Source organism: Zosterops lateralis (assembly GCF_965231275.1).
Source record: "Zosterops lateralis genome assembly, chromosome: 19".
In the NCBI taxonomy this organism is placed as follows: Eukaryota; Metazoa; Chordata; class Aves; order Passeriformes; family Zosteropidae; genus Zosterops; species Zosterops lateralis.
The window spans coordinates 10,406,219-10,418,616 of NC_139779.1; the positions used below are offsets into that span (position 1 = coordinate 10,406,219).

A 12,398-nucleotide genomic window follows, 5' to 3' on the forward strand; every position below is an offset into this window, starting at 1 on the left:
TACTGTTTTCTTTATGTATGATTTTAAAAGCCTTTTCACCTGGACAGTGCTGTTCTAGCTGTCAAACCCTTCCATCCTTTGGAAGGTGCACTTTTTCCCTGACTTTGCCCTGGGTGTGCTGGCTGGGCTGGATGCTTGTTGGCTCTAGGGTGGTTTTGTTGGCCAAGACCCTGACCTAGATTTTGTCATTTTTTCCCTAACTTTGCTACCCAGATACCTTGACTTCTAGTGACATTTCTCAAGGACTAAGTGTATCTTGAACCCTTTCTCTAAATTTTCCCTTTCTTTAATTGAGGTAGTTCAGTATTTGTCAACAATTTAGAGTACTGTATAAAAATGTGTTGTTCCCTTTGATCTGATTTTTTTTTCTCCTGTGCATCTTAAAGTGATTTTTGTTGCTTAATTTTTATTTGACCTGGGTGTAATACTTAGGTCTTCCTGCCATGCTGTAGCTGTAGATGTTTGCCCTGGTAATCAGGACTTGTGCTTGAGACAAAATCCCTTAGGGAGACAATGTTGAGCTGGGAACTTGGAGGTCTCTGTCAGGTCCCCTGGATGATGTGGGGTCAGGCTGGAGAGAGTCATGGTTACCAGCTCCCTCTAGAGAGAGCAAGGAAGAAGAGTTGCCTTTCCAGGTACTCTGCTCTTGCTGCCTCATGTTCACAGGTGTCTTGCTCTCTTTCAGCAGCATTTTGCTTCTGAAGAGGTCTCCTCATCCACACTTAGAGGCCCCTGAGAACCTCCTGGAGCCCTTAGGCAGCCACATAAATCCATCAGCACAGGCACCTTGCAGGGGTGAGCTCCTGGCATGCAAGTGCTTCACCAACAAAAGGAAGGGAAAGGAGAGGAAGAGAAGAGAGAAACCCCAAAATAGTTCACCAGCACCCAGCATACAACAGCAAACCATCTTCATCTCCCTTACAGTGTCTGCTCTGGGAGTGCCATGGGTGAACAGGGGTGTCCTTGCATATGGAGCCCTTTCTCAGTGAACTTCAGGTGTGAACAAAACCCAGCAGTGTCTGCCTCCTTGGGACTGCTTTGGCTTTGTCTGCTGCCTCTCTTTTCCTTGTCATCCCTTTTGCTGGAACATGATCTTTCTTTTTGTTTTCTTGCAGGTACCTGAAGAAAATATAAACGGTGTGGTCAATGCACTCCAAGTCAGTCAAGCTGAAAAGCATTAGAAATCTTCTGAGCTGGTTCCAGATTCTTTTTATTATTCGAATAATAATAATTACTATTATTATTATTATTATTATTATTCTTTTTTTCTCACAGTATTTCTTGAAAAATCTGATTACAGAGAGTGACACGAAAAGAGACTGTGGAAAGTTGAGCAGAAGCAGCTCCAATAAGCCTTTGTTTTAATTATTATTATTATTATTATTGTTATTATTATTATTATTGTTATTTTATTAAATTTATGAATGAGGGGCAGGAGGAAAGGGAGTTGATTTGGTTTCCTGATGTTCAGCTCCAAGGTGAGGTGTACCCTGGCTGTGCTGTCAGTGTGGAAGGAGCTGCCTAGGGACACTTGGATGGTCGTGGGCACACTGCTGAGAGCAGGGGGATGTGCCCAGAGCAGATGGACAGGCTTCTGGCTCAGAGAGCCCTGAAAACCAGAAACAAAATGAAATATGGAATTAATCAGAAGAGACATGGCATAGTGCTGGCTTGTCTCCTCACGTCAGACTTCCTGAGGACTGTCCATCATTGCCTGTGTTGAGATAGGATGCAAAGGGTTCTATTTCCCCTGACAGAAGAGTTTGGTGTTGGAAAAGGGGAAAATATTGTGTTGTTTGACATTTCCTCTTTTTCTTTCTCCCTGCAGTCAAAGCCTGGCTGCTCTGAAAAAGCTTGGGCAGGGGGAGCTCAGCTCTGCCCAGCTTCTGGCAGGTGGTGTCACCCAGACTTGTGTCTGCATTGAAACTTGGCTGGTTTTGGTCAGTTTTTTTCCAGTCACTTTCTCACTGCTCCCAGTATTCTCCTGCCATATCTCCTGCTCCAGAACAGCTGCTGTCCCCTTATCCCACATCAGAGCCTTCCTCCAGCCCTTGTTCCCCAGGGCCTGCAGGAGGAGGAAGGTCTCTTTTCTCCCGTCCCCTCAGGCTTTTTCCCATCCAGTGTGCACACATGGGGAAATAAAAGGATTGCCCAGGGTCCCTGGGTAGCTGCTCTTCCACATCCCAGGCCACCTTGGCCAAGAGCCACAGTAGGTTCCCCCTGCCAGGGCCAGGAGGATGCCTGAGTCTTTTGGGGCCCTTCCTCTGGTTTTTTATCATCTCCTTCATCAACAGGTGGAAATTGCTGCTGACTGGGGAAAGTAGAATGCTGTTGAAAATGCCTAAAGCCTGCTAGCATCTGTCACAGGAAGATGATGGGGCTTTTCCCATGGAGCAGCAGTAGTGTGTTTTCCTCTGGCTTGTACCACAGCTGGGGGCCAGCAGGAGCCAGGCATCAGGGCCATGGTGGCACCTGTGTCCAGGCTGTGCCCGTGGCCACTGCCAGCACTGTGGAGAGCAGCAGAGACCAGAGAAGCATCACCCAGGATGTGGGTGCCAGCAGCCTGCCCCATGTGTCACCATGCAGCAAGGGGTGCTGAGAGAAGCTGTCTGCAGAGGACTTTGCTTTTGTGATTACCAGCCCCAGCATATCTTGCATTTCTTAACTTCTTCCACTTGAGTCTTGACAGAAAGAAACTGCAGATCTTGTGTTTTCCCGAGGGCTTTCCAGCCATGCTTCAGAGACAGGCTCTGGCAGGATTTTCCTGAGGCTGTGCCACAGACAGCTGTGAGCCAGGTTTTGCATTAATTTGGAGGCAATAAGCAAGCACCTGGGATTGTGCCATGGGCATGGTCTGTACTGCTGTGTAGGACATACAAACACACACACACAGCTCATTGATTAGTTCTGTATTCACAGTACTGGAGGGCTGAGCAGTTATGATTTCTGATGCTGCTGAATTCAAACACTGAATTTCAAATCTGATTTTTCACCAGTGGGATGTTTTGTGGCATCTACACAAGGAGTCAGGGCATCCATGGGGAAAAACATGGACGACTTTCCTTGGTTGGTCCTACTGGAGCTAAAGCATCCCTGCTGAGGAACACTGAGCCACACGTTCAGTGCTTTACCAAACAGGATGTTTTGCTGTTCCTTTACATGGGTTTTCAGAATTTTCCCATTATATGTTTATGTTCACTCCAGATTTCTGGACTAAAGGTTTATTCTGGGTGTGGCACTGTGCATCTCTGGATGTTTGTTTGGAAAGATGGTCTCCTGCTGCAAGTTCACAGGCACAGGGTGCACAGAGCAGTGTTGAAAGCACTGGGAGATGTTTGCAGTGACTCTGCCCAGTGCTGAGGGCTCTGAGCTGGACTGGAGTGAGGAGCAAGGCCAGGGGTGGCTTCTCACCCCATACACTGTCAGAGGGTCACTCCCTGGGATGGCAGATGGGGCACAGGGGTGTTGAGTTGCTGTACAGCCCCTGGGTTGCCAACCAAGATTTCTGGCCAGCTGAGTGGAGCCTGAGCTTTTGCTGTGTGCATGGATGGTGCCACCAGGACAGAGTCATCAGGACAGGGGCTTCTTTTTGCTCTGGGGTTTTGCCAACCTTTGGGAAATGCCAGTTTCAGCATCAGAGAGTATTGTGTGTTGCTGTGCATGTGCCAGTGCTGCTTCCAAAGGACTTCAGCATGGATAGGAAGGAATTAACTTGAAACAAGCAACAACTTTACTGAGCCTTAAATGAAAGAAAAAAAAAATAAAAATAAAAAATAACTTTTAATTTTCTAACATTGCACTCAGGCTGTTTTAGAGGCTGATATTTGTAATTTAATTTTTTTTTCCCAAGGGAGTCAGCCATATATATTTATGAAATCTGTAGAAAGCTTTATGGTATTTCAAACCTTCCAAAGGAAGGTTGATGTCCCAAATGGGAAAGTTGGCCTGATAAATTCACAGGATGTAAAATGCCATTGAAGGACTCTGATGCTGCCACCATCCTTGGCTTCACCTTTTTATTTCCTTTTATTATTTTGTCCTAACATTCAAAAATATTGTTTCAGACAACTTGATGCTTTCCCTTTAGTATTCCCTTCATATTTTTTCTGGTGGGAACTGAGATACTCCAAATATGGCCAGAATTGGTGGAACCTTGTCACTGCACCCAGCCTGAAGTCAGGATCAATGCAAGCCTGCACAATACTGCTGCATGTGAGACGTGCACTGCAGGAAGGGCTCCGTAGGGGCTTTTTAAAATATTTTCACAGTAATAATAATACCACAGCACCATTAACACCACAGTGCTTAGTGAACCCAAAATAAGGGGCTCTTAAAGCTGCTCCAGAGCTCCCACTCTCTGGGCACCCATCCTTTGGGGTGGGGAAAAAGTTGAAAAGTCTTTTCCTTTTTTTAAATGCCTTATGATAATAGGTCTGAGCATCCCTGCCATTCAGTACTGTGTGGGTAAAGGAGGAACATGTCTCAGTGGGACACCCTTGGGCTATGTCCCTGGATTACCTGCAGCTGCCAGTGCTGCCCTCAGCATCCCTGCTCTGCTCTCTGGGCAGTTCCACCTGGCCCTGGCTGCTGCTAATGAGGGATTCCCTCAGCGCTGCAGGCTGCTCCCCGTGCTCTCTGTCCTCATTGCACAAAAATTCACCAAACAGCAAAATGCAAAAGTGTTTCCAGCCCTGCAGAAAGGGGTAGGCAGGCGAGGAGAGCATGGCCCTCATGCACCCTCTGTATATCTCCAAGGCCTTTATTTTCTTAGAAGCCTCAGCCTTTCCAAGTTGTGTGTTACTAAATAGGGTTTTGTCTTTTTCCCTCAACATAATTAGAATTTGACTACAAATTCTTTCTGCTGAGCAAGTATGTGCATATATATACATCTTATGTGTTTCCATATAAATCCATAGTGTGTCTCCATTGCACACCTATAAATAAACACCTGTGTTTGTCTGTAGAGTTGTATCCTGCACATGGTGTGGGCACTCAAGCAATATAGGTTCACATACACTCACAGTGTGAGTATATGTGTGTATACTCTGGGCACACACTCCTGTGTATGTGTGAAGTGAATACTGTATACACACATTTTATTCACCATATATTTTTAATTCAGGTAATGGGCAATATGAATATTAGTTCCACTCTTGCTTTTTCTCTATGTGTGTTTAGTGAAGAGCAGCAGTGGAGTTGATCTGAAGCAAAGTGGGGCTCCTCTGCTTGCTGGGAGCAGCACTGGATTTCCCTCCCTGCTTCAGAAAATTCTGTTCCTCTCCAGTTTGGTGCCTCAAGCACAGAGACTGTAGGAAATTCACTCCTTTTTTTTCTATATGTTTTAGTTGCTGCCCTGAATTGCCTCAGCCTATAAGTAGGGCTGGTCCATTTGCACAGTGCCCACCCAGACCCTGGCTGGAGGTTTCCAGTGGGGTTTCCAGCTCCTGCAGGCAGAGAGCACAGTGCCAGCACTGCCTGCCTTCCCCAGGCAAGGCAGGAGCTCCTCCAGGTTTCCTGCAGCCAGGGCTTCAGGGTTAGGCACCAGCATTCCCTCGGAGCTGCTTCCTGGTGCCCTTCCCCAGCATCTCGGCACCAGTCTGGGAGCAGGTACAAGATTTCCTGGTGGATTTGTCTGCCCAGGGCTCAGCAGACAGTGCCACTAGTGCAGGGCTCTGCTGTTTGTTGGGGAATTCACATTTGTTGGTCTGTGAGGAGCTGAAATCAGTGGTTTATTTTTAAATAGACAGAAGTGTTGGAGGGAGGGTCTTTTCCTGTTAAAAGGAAGAGGCTGCTTGAACCCAGTCAGTGGAAGTGTGTGCTCCTTGCATTTCACCACTGGAGATCTCTGCTGACCAGGAGTGTTCTTAGGGTCCATGTAGAGAAACAGTTTTCCTATTTCAGTTACACTTCACCAACCCGGGGTGGGGGGGATGGTGGAGGGTGGTGCTGCCTTGCCACTGACCTTTCAGCACTTGGAAGTTGCTGATTTTTCAAGTGCACCCTTGCACAGCCTTTGGTTTCTTTCCAGGCATTGAAGTCAGTTCGGAGTTTCTACAGTGCTGTGCTTTAGGTGGGATGTATCAGCCTCTTGCATGGGGAGGCCTTAGTGAAAATATTTGGTTTTGCTGCAGCACAGAGATGGTGGCACCTGCAGTGGGTGACATAAGTATGAAGACTCACTTAATGACAATGCCATTTATAAAGCATACTCATCATACTGCTGCTTTGAAATGTGTTTTAAACTCCAAGTTCTCTGTTACCATTCCCAGGGCACAGAGATTATCAGAGATGAATCAATCCTCCTCTCTCACAAAAAGCTTGTTGGTGTCAGGTCCTGCTTTGGGGTAGCACATGACACTGAGCAGGGAGTTACTTTTTAAGACGTGCTGTGCAGAGTTGGGTGTGGGGACTTTTAGGTTTTGCTGGGAGGTCCTGATGGCTCTAGCCAATCAAAGCATCCAGCAGAAGTGGATCAGGTTTTATTTTGCTGAAGCATGATGTTCTGTCCTGCTGGCACTGGGAGGAAATAAGGCAGTGCAGCATAAGGGAGTGTGTGGCAGAGGAGGTTGTTCAGGCTCCAGCGTAGCTCCCTGAGCACCCAGTTGTTTCCCTGGTGCTCTTGATGCTTTCAGGGATGTGTAGACCCCTGAGAGAGGCAAGGCAGGGAGCAGCTCTGCTCAGAGCTCTGCCATTGCTCTGCATTTGCAGGATTTGCTGCCTTCAGGCATGAGCTGCTGACACATTCCCCCACCAGCTGCCCCACAAGTCTCACAGTGTGAGATGAGGGTTTATAGTGTGCTCTGACATCCTGTGAAGGTTGGGAAGCTCTCTGGGACATTAAAGTTCACTGCCTGTGCTTGATCAGAGCCTGGCTCTGAGAAGCAGTTTTCCATCTTTTCTCAGCTCTGCTATACAAAGCTTGAATTCTTTTTCTTGCAAAGGGGCCTCATTCCTGGTGTGAGCTGATGTTGCTGTGACTGCTGAAGGACCAGGGGCTTCAGGCTGTGCTGACTTGTAGCAGCCATGGGGTCAGCCCAGGCTCCTCTATTCCAGAAGGCATCCAGGTCTGATTTGGCATTGTCCCACACATCCATACTGGCAGTGCAGGGTCTGCAGAGATCCCTCTTAGTGACAGGTGTGGGAAAGGTAGGAGAAAAACAGGGATATGTGGAGTGCTGAGTGATGCAAAAGAATTAATATGTTCATTCTTAGTTGTGCACATATGAACATATTGAAGTTTTGCTTGTTGTTGTGAACACCAAAGCATTTTCCTTCTTCTTTTTGATTGAAACAGATCACACCATCCCAGCAAGGGTGGGAACCATGACCCGTCCAAACCCCTGGTTCTTAAAATATCTTTTGATGCTCAGCCTCTCCACTAGGAAGGCTCCCAAGCATCACCGTGTGTTTTGATGTAATGGTAATATCAGGTACTGTGGCCAGAGGGGTTACTCCCATCCTTGTGGTTTTCCCCATCCATATACCCACACAACTGTTCAAATGCACCAGGGTGTCTAAACTCCTCAATTTAGATGTCAGCACTGTGAATAGGAGATGCTGGGTCTGCACTGACACAGTCAGTGCTCACTGAGTGCAATGTTCCTGTCAGCACTGGATAATTGGTATTTTCTGTTAACGAAAAGGGAGAAGTTATTTGTTTGGCTCCCATCAGCACTGGATAATTGGTATTTTCTGTTAATAAAAAGGGAGAAATCCTTTGTTTGGCCTCAGGCTGAGCATTGCTGCTAATTCCCAATAGAAGGTGACCCCCAGCAACATTCAGTTATGGGCAAGAAGTCATTTTCTGATGAGGATTTCCTCTCTCTCTGTTACTTTGACTGTTGTGGACAGCTCCAGTAAGCAGCTTAAGGCATCTCACTTACCTGTTCCAGTCCTGCCTGCATACATTGGATTGGATTAAACTTTTATTATCTGCAGGAGAGCAAAACCCAGTAATCCTTTGCCAAATAGTATTTACACGTTGTAGCGTGCACTGGGGTGTGTTTACATTGGCTGAAATGTGCAAACCTGCCTCCAGATTTCCATCCCTTCTCCCCATGAGTGCATCTGTCTGTCTTGTCTGTCTGTACCCTGCCATATGTCAGGGGCCAGCAATATCTCTGAGGCCTCCTGGCAGCACTGAACTGGTACAGGAACAGTGTGCACACCCTCAGCAGGGCTGTGGGACCTTCCCAGGCTCTCTGCAAGGGAAACATTTGACTGTGAAGATAATCTTGAGTTACTCTGCTGTCCTTTGCCTCCTTTATTTAATCCTTACGAAGCACAGCTGGGTTGAACTACCAGCTCCAGTTAGCAAAGGTGAAGGAAAGGAAGGGGTTCTGCAGTGTGAGACGTGCACTGGATGCTGATCAGCAAATCCTGGCTGCAGCAGTAATGGCCTCTGCAGATGCTCTGCTGGGCACAGAGCAATGCACAGCCCCTATTGTATGAAGGGGAAATGGATGAAGTATGTGTCAGTACATTCTCATTTTAGGGTCTGAATTTTAGGGTTCTGCACCTTTTTCGAACACATATAGCCAAGATCCTTTCTTGGTCTCTCTAGACAGCACTGGTCATTTAAGGTTCAAAGCCTGGGAATGAATGTTACCTTGTTATTGCAGATTACATGGGATAGCTTCCCCCTGCTCCATAATTCTCTTGCAGCCATGACCTGTGCTTCTGCATGCTCTGAGTTTGTGGAGGGCCTGGCATCTCCTCCCAGTTGAGAATGCCTGAGCTTTGGGGCCAAGGTGAAGGGAGTGGCAGGGGCATGGCAGCCACACACCTCCCCTGCCTGCACAGCTCCAGTATGGCCATGGCCAGCCCAGCTCAGCACTGTCCCAGCTCTGCAGATCAGAAGAGTTGCAAAACAGCTTTTTAATGCCCTGGGCTCCCTTGGCATTTTGTTTCCATCCATTTTTAGCTTTCTGAAACATTCTCTAAAATAATTGTAGGTGGATTTTGGAACAGACATGGACAGAGCTGCCCATGAGGCATCTGGCAGGATTGAAATTTTGAAATATGTTTGAGAGCAGAGCAGGAGCATGTCATTCCCCCTCTGTCCAGCTCTGTCCTCTGCCTGTACCATTGGAGAGCTGACCAGGTGCCATGTCCCTCCCTAGGCAGACCCAGTGGTTTTACCAGGGTCCTCCCAGCTGTAAAAGATTATGCCAAAACCAGGGCTCCTTTCATCCTTCATTTTGGGGGGCTGGTGGCTTCTTCCCTCCTTGTGTGGCTGTGGCAGAGGCAGTGTCTGTTGCACAGCACCTATGGGAAGATGCCATAGGAGGCTGCTGTTTAGAGTCCCCCTGCTCTGGCTGGCTTTCTGCTTCTATTTCAGTGTCCAGAGGATTTAAACCAGCTTTCTGCAGTTACAGTTAAAAACTTGAGGATTCCTACTCGCTCTTTGGTAACTTGAAAAACATTTTACAGGTACCCAGTTCCCTGGTCCTTGTGGGAATGCTGCTTGAAGCACCCACTTGCCAGGTTGGCTGCTGTGAGCATTACTGCTCCTCTGGGCCCTAAAAGAGGAGTTCAGCCCCATTTGCCAGCTGAAACACTAAAGCAGCCCCAGGCTCAGGCTAGTAGGATGCTGCTCTGGGCCAGGTCACAGGGGAGAGACAGCCCTGCTAAACAGAGGTCCCTCATCCTCCGTGTCCTTGCTGCCCTCACAGAGTCATTCCCATCAGCTGGAAGGGAATGCAAAGGGAATTTCCTCTCTGCTGAAGAAAAGCAATGGTCTCCTCTATGGATTTGTGTTCAGTGGCAAAAGCATTTGCCATATGGAAGCAGCCACTTGAAGGAAGGGGCCAAGGGTTCCTATACATAGAGCAGAGGAGAAAAGAATCTACAGCCTTTGTTGTAGCTGTTTCTTGTAATTATTTCTAATGCCAGCCTTGGGATGGGGTTGAATTTTTGAGATCACTGAAATCACCTAAAGAGCTGGTGGTGCTCTTTAGGTAGAGGTGGGGCCCTGGTGGCATTGCCTTGGCAAGACTAGCCTGCACAGGGCACAGGACCCTTCCCACCACAGCTCAGCCCTGGGCCGTGGGATGCTCCCCTGCAGCAGGGCACAGACAGGCTGTTGAACCAGGCCTGCTCCTGAAGAAATCCCTGAGTTTTAATGTTTCCTTCCTGGGAGAAAACCTCTGTTTTTTCTGGTAGTGTTAGTTAGTTGGTGCTGATGCTGGAGGTTCAGATTATGAAGAAGGTGGCTCTGCAGGAGGAGAAACACACCATTTCTCCTTCAGCCATTAGGAACTGTCTAGTCCAGCTCAATGACCTCAGCCAGTTTTTAGTTGTATCATGGAATTAAAAATGAATCATGGTCTCATTCTCCCCCAAACCCCACCTACCAGGATCCCTGCCAGGCCCATGTGTCAGTGCTTCCTTCCTCCAGGTTTTTACTTGTTCTCCAATTGTGAACTGCTCCAGTGATACCATGGCAGAAAATCAGCATCTCAGGGTGGTCTTTTCTAGGTGCTTCTGGTTGTGCTGGATCCAGGGCTGCCCTTGCCTCTCACCCCAAATCCTCCTGTAACTGCTGCTAAAAATAATCCTGCCAATCCAATGGCTGTTGATAGTAGGAGTGTGAGAACTGCATCCAAGTGCCATTAGTGTCCAGGTGAGTGCCTGGAAGTGTAGCGTAGTGACTCTACCCTGCCTCTTTCCAGCCCAGGACTGTTGTGTCACAGCCAGCAGGGTTGTGTCCCGTCTCTGCTGGCTGTGGCTGGGCATTCTGTTGTCCCTGTCCTGTGTGTGGGCTCCAGGCTTGGCTTTGGGGCTCGTGAGACATGAAGTTGAAGAGCAGGGTGTTCATTTGAGAACAGTGGCAGCCATGTTTTCTGCCAGTGCATCCTCCTGCACACTGCCTCTGCAGCAGCTGGGGGTGGCAGGGACAGAGGGGGACACTTGTCCTGCTGACCCAGGCTAGGACAACTGTGGCTTTTGGGACAGGCAGACGAGGAGGCTGCCAGACAGTAACTCATAGCAGGATGCAGCTTCAGCAGCTGTTTCAGCCTTTGGAAGAGCCTGTCTCATTCCCTTACTGTTAACTCCTTATATCTCCCCTTGTATTCATTAGAATTAGAGGATGGGTGATCACCCCACTTTGCCTGACATGTTCAGCTGCTCCCAGCCCCAAGCCATGCCAGCAGGTCCTGCTGCTGCTGGGATTTGGGTCTTGGTGCCACAGTGCTCAGGGAACATCTGCAGCCCCACCTTGGAGTGATTCTGACTGTGGCTGCACAGCATGGCACTGGCTGGTTCTCTCCTGCTCTTTGGGCACAGTGGGGCAGCTGAAGGGTTGGTTCTGAGGGAGCACTGCACAGAGGGAGGAGCAGCCTCATTGTCCTCATCACTGCTTAGGGCAGATTGTCAGTTTGGTGTCTCTGGGCTAAGCTGCAGTGAGCCCTCACCCCACAGGGTCACAGTGGAGGGTCACAGCCCCATTGCACTGTGCAGGTTCAGGGCTGGTTATGAGGGTTTGACCCTTCTGAGGCCACAGTGCAATGCCACTTTATCAGTGCCTCAAGGGCCTTGAGCCAGTCTGAGCATTTCCCTTTCTCCCCTCTGTATGGACTCCGAAGGAGTGCAGATTCCCACCAGGTACCTACACAACACTAACCCAAATTTCTACAACTGCCATGAGAGCAGAGATGCTCCTGGTGCAGAGGCTGCCCAGCTTGGATCAATGTCTGTCTCTCTTCCCTGGCCACTTAGAACAGCTGTGCTGGGCAGCCTGGAGAGGAAACACAAATCTTTAGGACTTTTTTATTTAATAAGTTATTTATGTATCATTTGCTCTGTAAGTGAAATACCACTTTTGGCCTCAGACACTCACCAAACAGGCTGAAATGGGGCTGGGAACCCCAAACTCTTGCAGCCTCTCCTCCCTGCTCACCTCTCAGAAACCCCATGCACCCTTTCACTGGGGAGGGTGGAAAAAAACCCGTGTATTTATTTCCCTTTAATTAGCAGATGTGATGCAAACAGACAGGTGGGGGAATCCTTCCCATGCAGGGACCTGTGGTACTCCTCCTGCTCTGGGCTGCAGCCATGGAAAGGCTCTTGCACCTGCCATGTGGGCAGTGCCCATGGGCTCAGTGGGGCCAGGCCCTGCACGGGTGGGGGGCAGTTCCTGCAGGGCACAGGGGAGCCTGGAGGCATCAGTTGCCTTCATGACCTCTGCATGAGGCAGGATGTTACACCACCAGGCACAGGGAGTGGTGGCAGCAGCTTGGGATCATGCACTGGACATTGTGTGGAGCTGAGAAGTGGCTGCTTTGCTTTCCCAGCAAGTGCACACGCTGCTTTTCTTTGCTGGTCTTATGCTGAAAAGCTGAGATTTATGTACTGTATGAAAAAAAAAAAAAAAAAAAACAAAACAGAAAAAATCC

The 12,398-nt window shown here is 48.5% G+C and overlaps 1 protein-coding gene across 3 annotated transcripts in view; it reads left to right on the forward strand.

Moving 5' to 3' along the window:
* Window positions 1-8,706, forward strand: part of CASTOR2 (cytosolic arginine sensor for mTORC1 subunit 2) — a 127,724-nt gene extending 119,018 nt beyond the window's left edge. For all 3 annotated transcript variants that reach the window (XM_083875406.1, XM_083875407.1, XM_083875408.1), the window contains exon 9: window positions 1,116-8,706. In XM_083875406.1, the coding sequence (XP_083731532.1) occupies window positions 1,116-1,181 (66 nt within the window). In that variant the 3' untranslated portion in view covers window positions 1,182-8,706. The remainder of the gene's footprint in view (window positions 1-1,115) is intronic.
* The last annotated feature ends 3,692 nt before the right edge of the window (window positions 8,707-12,398 follow it).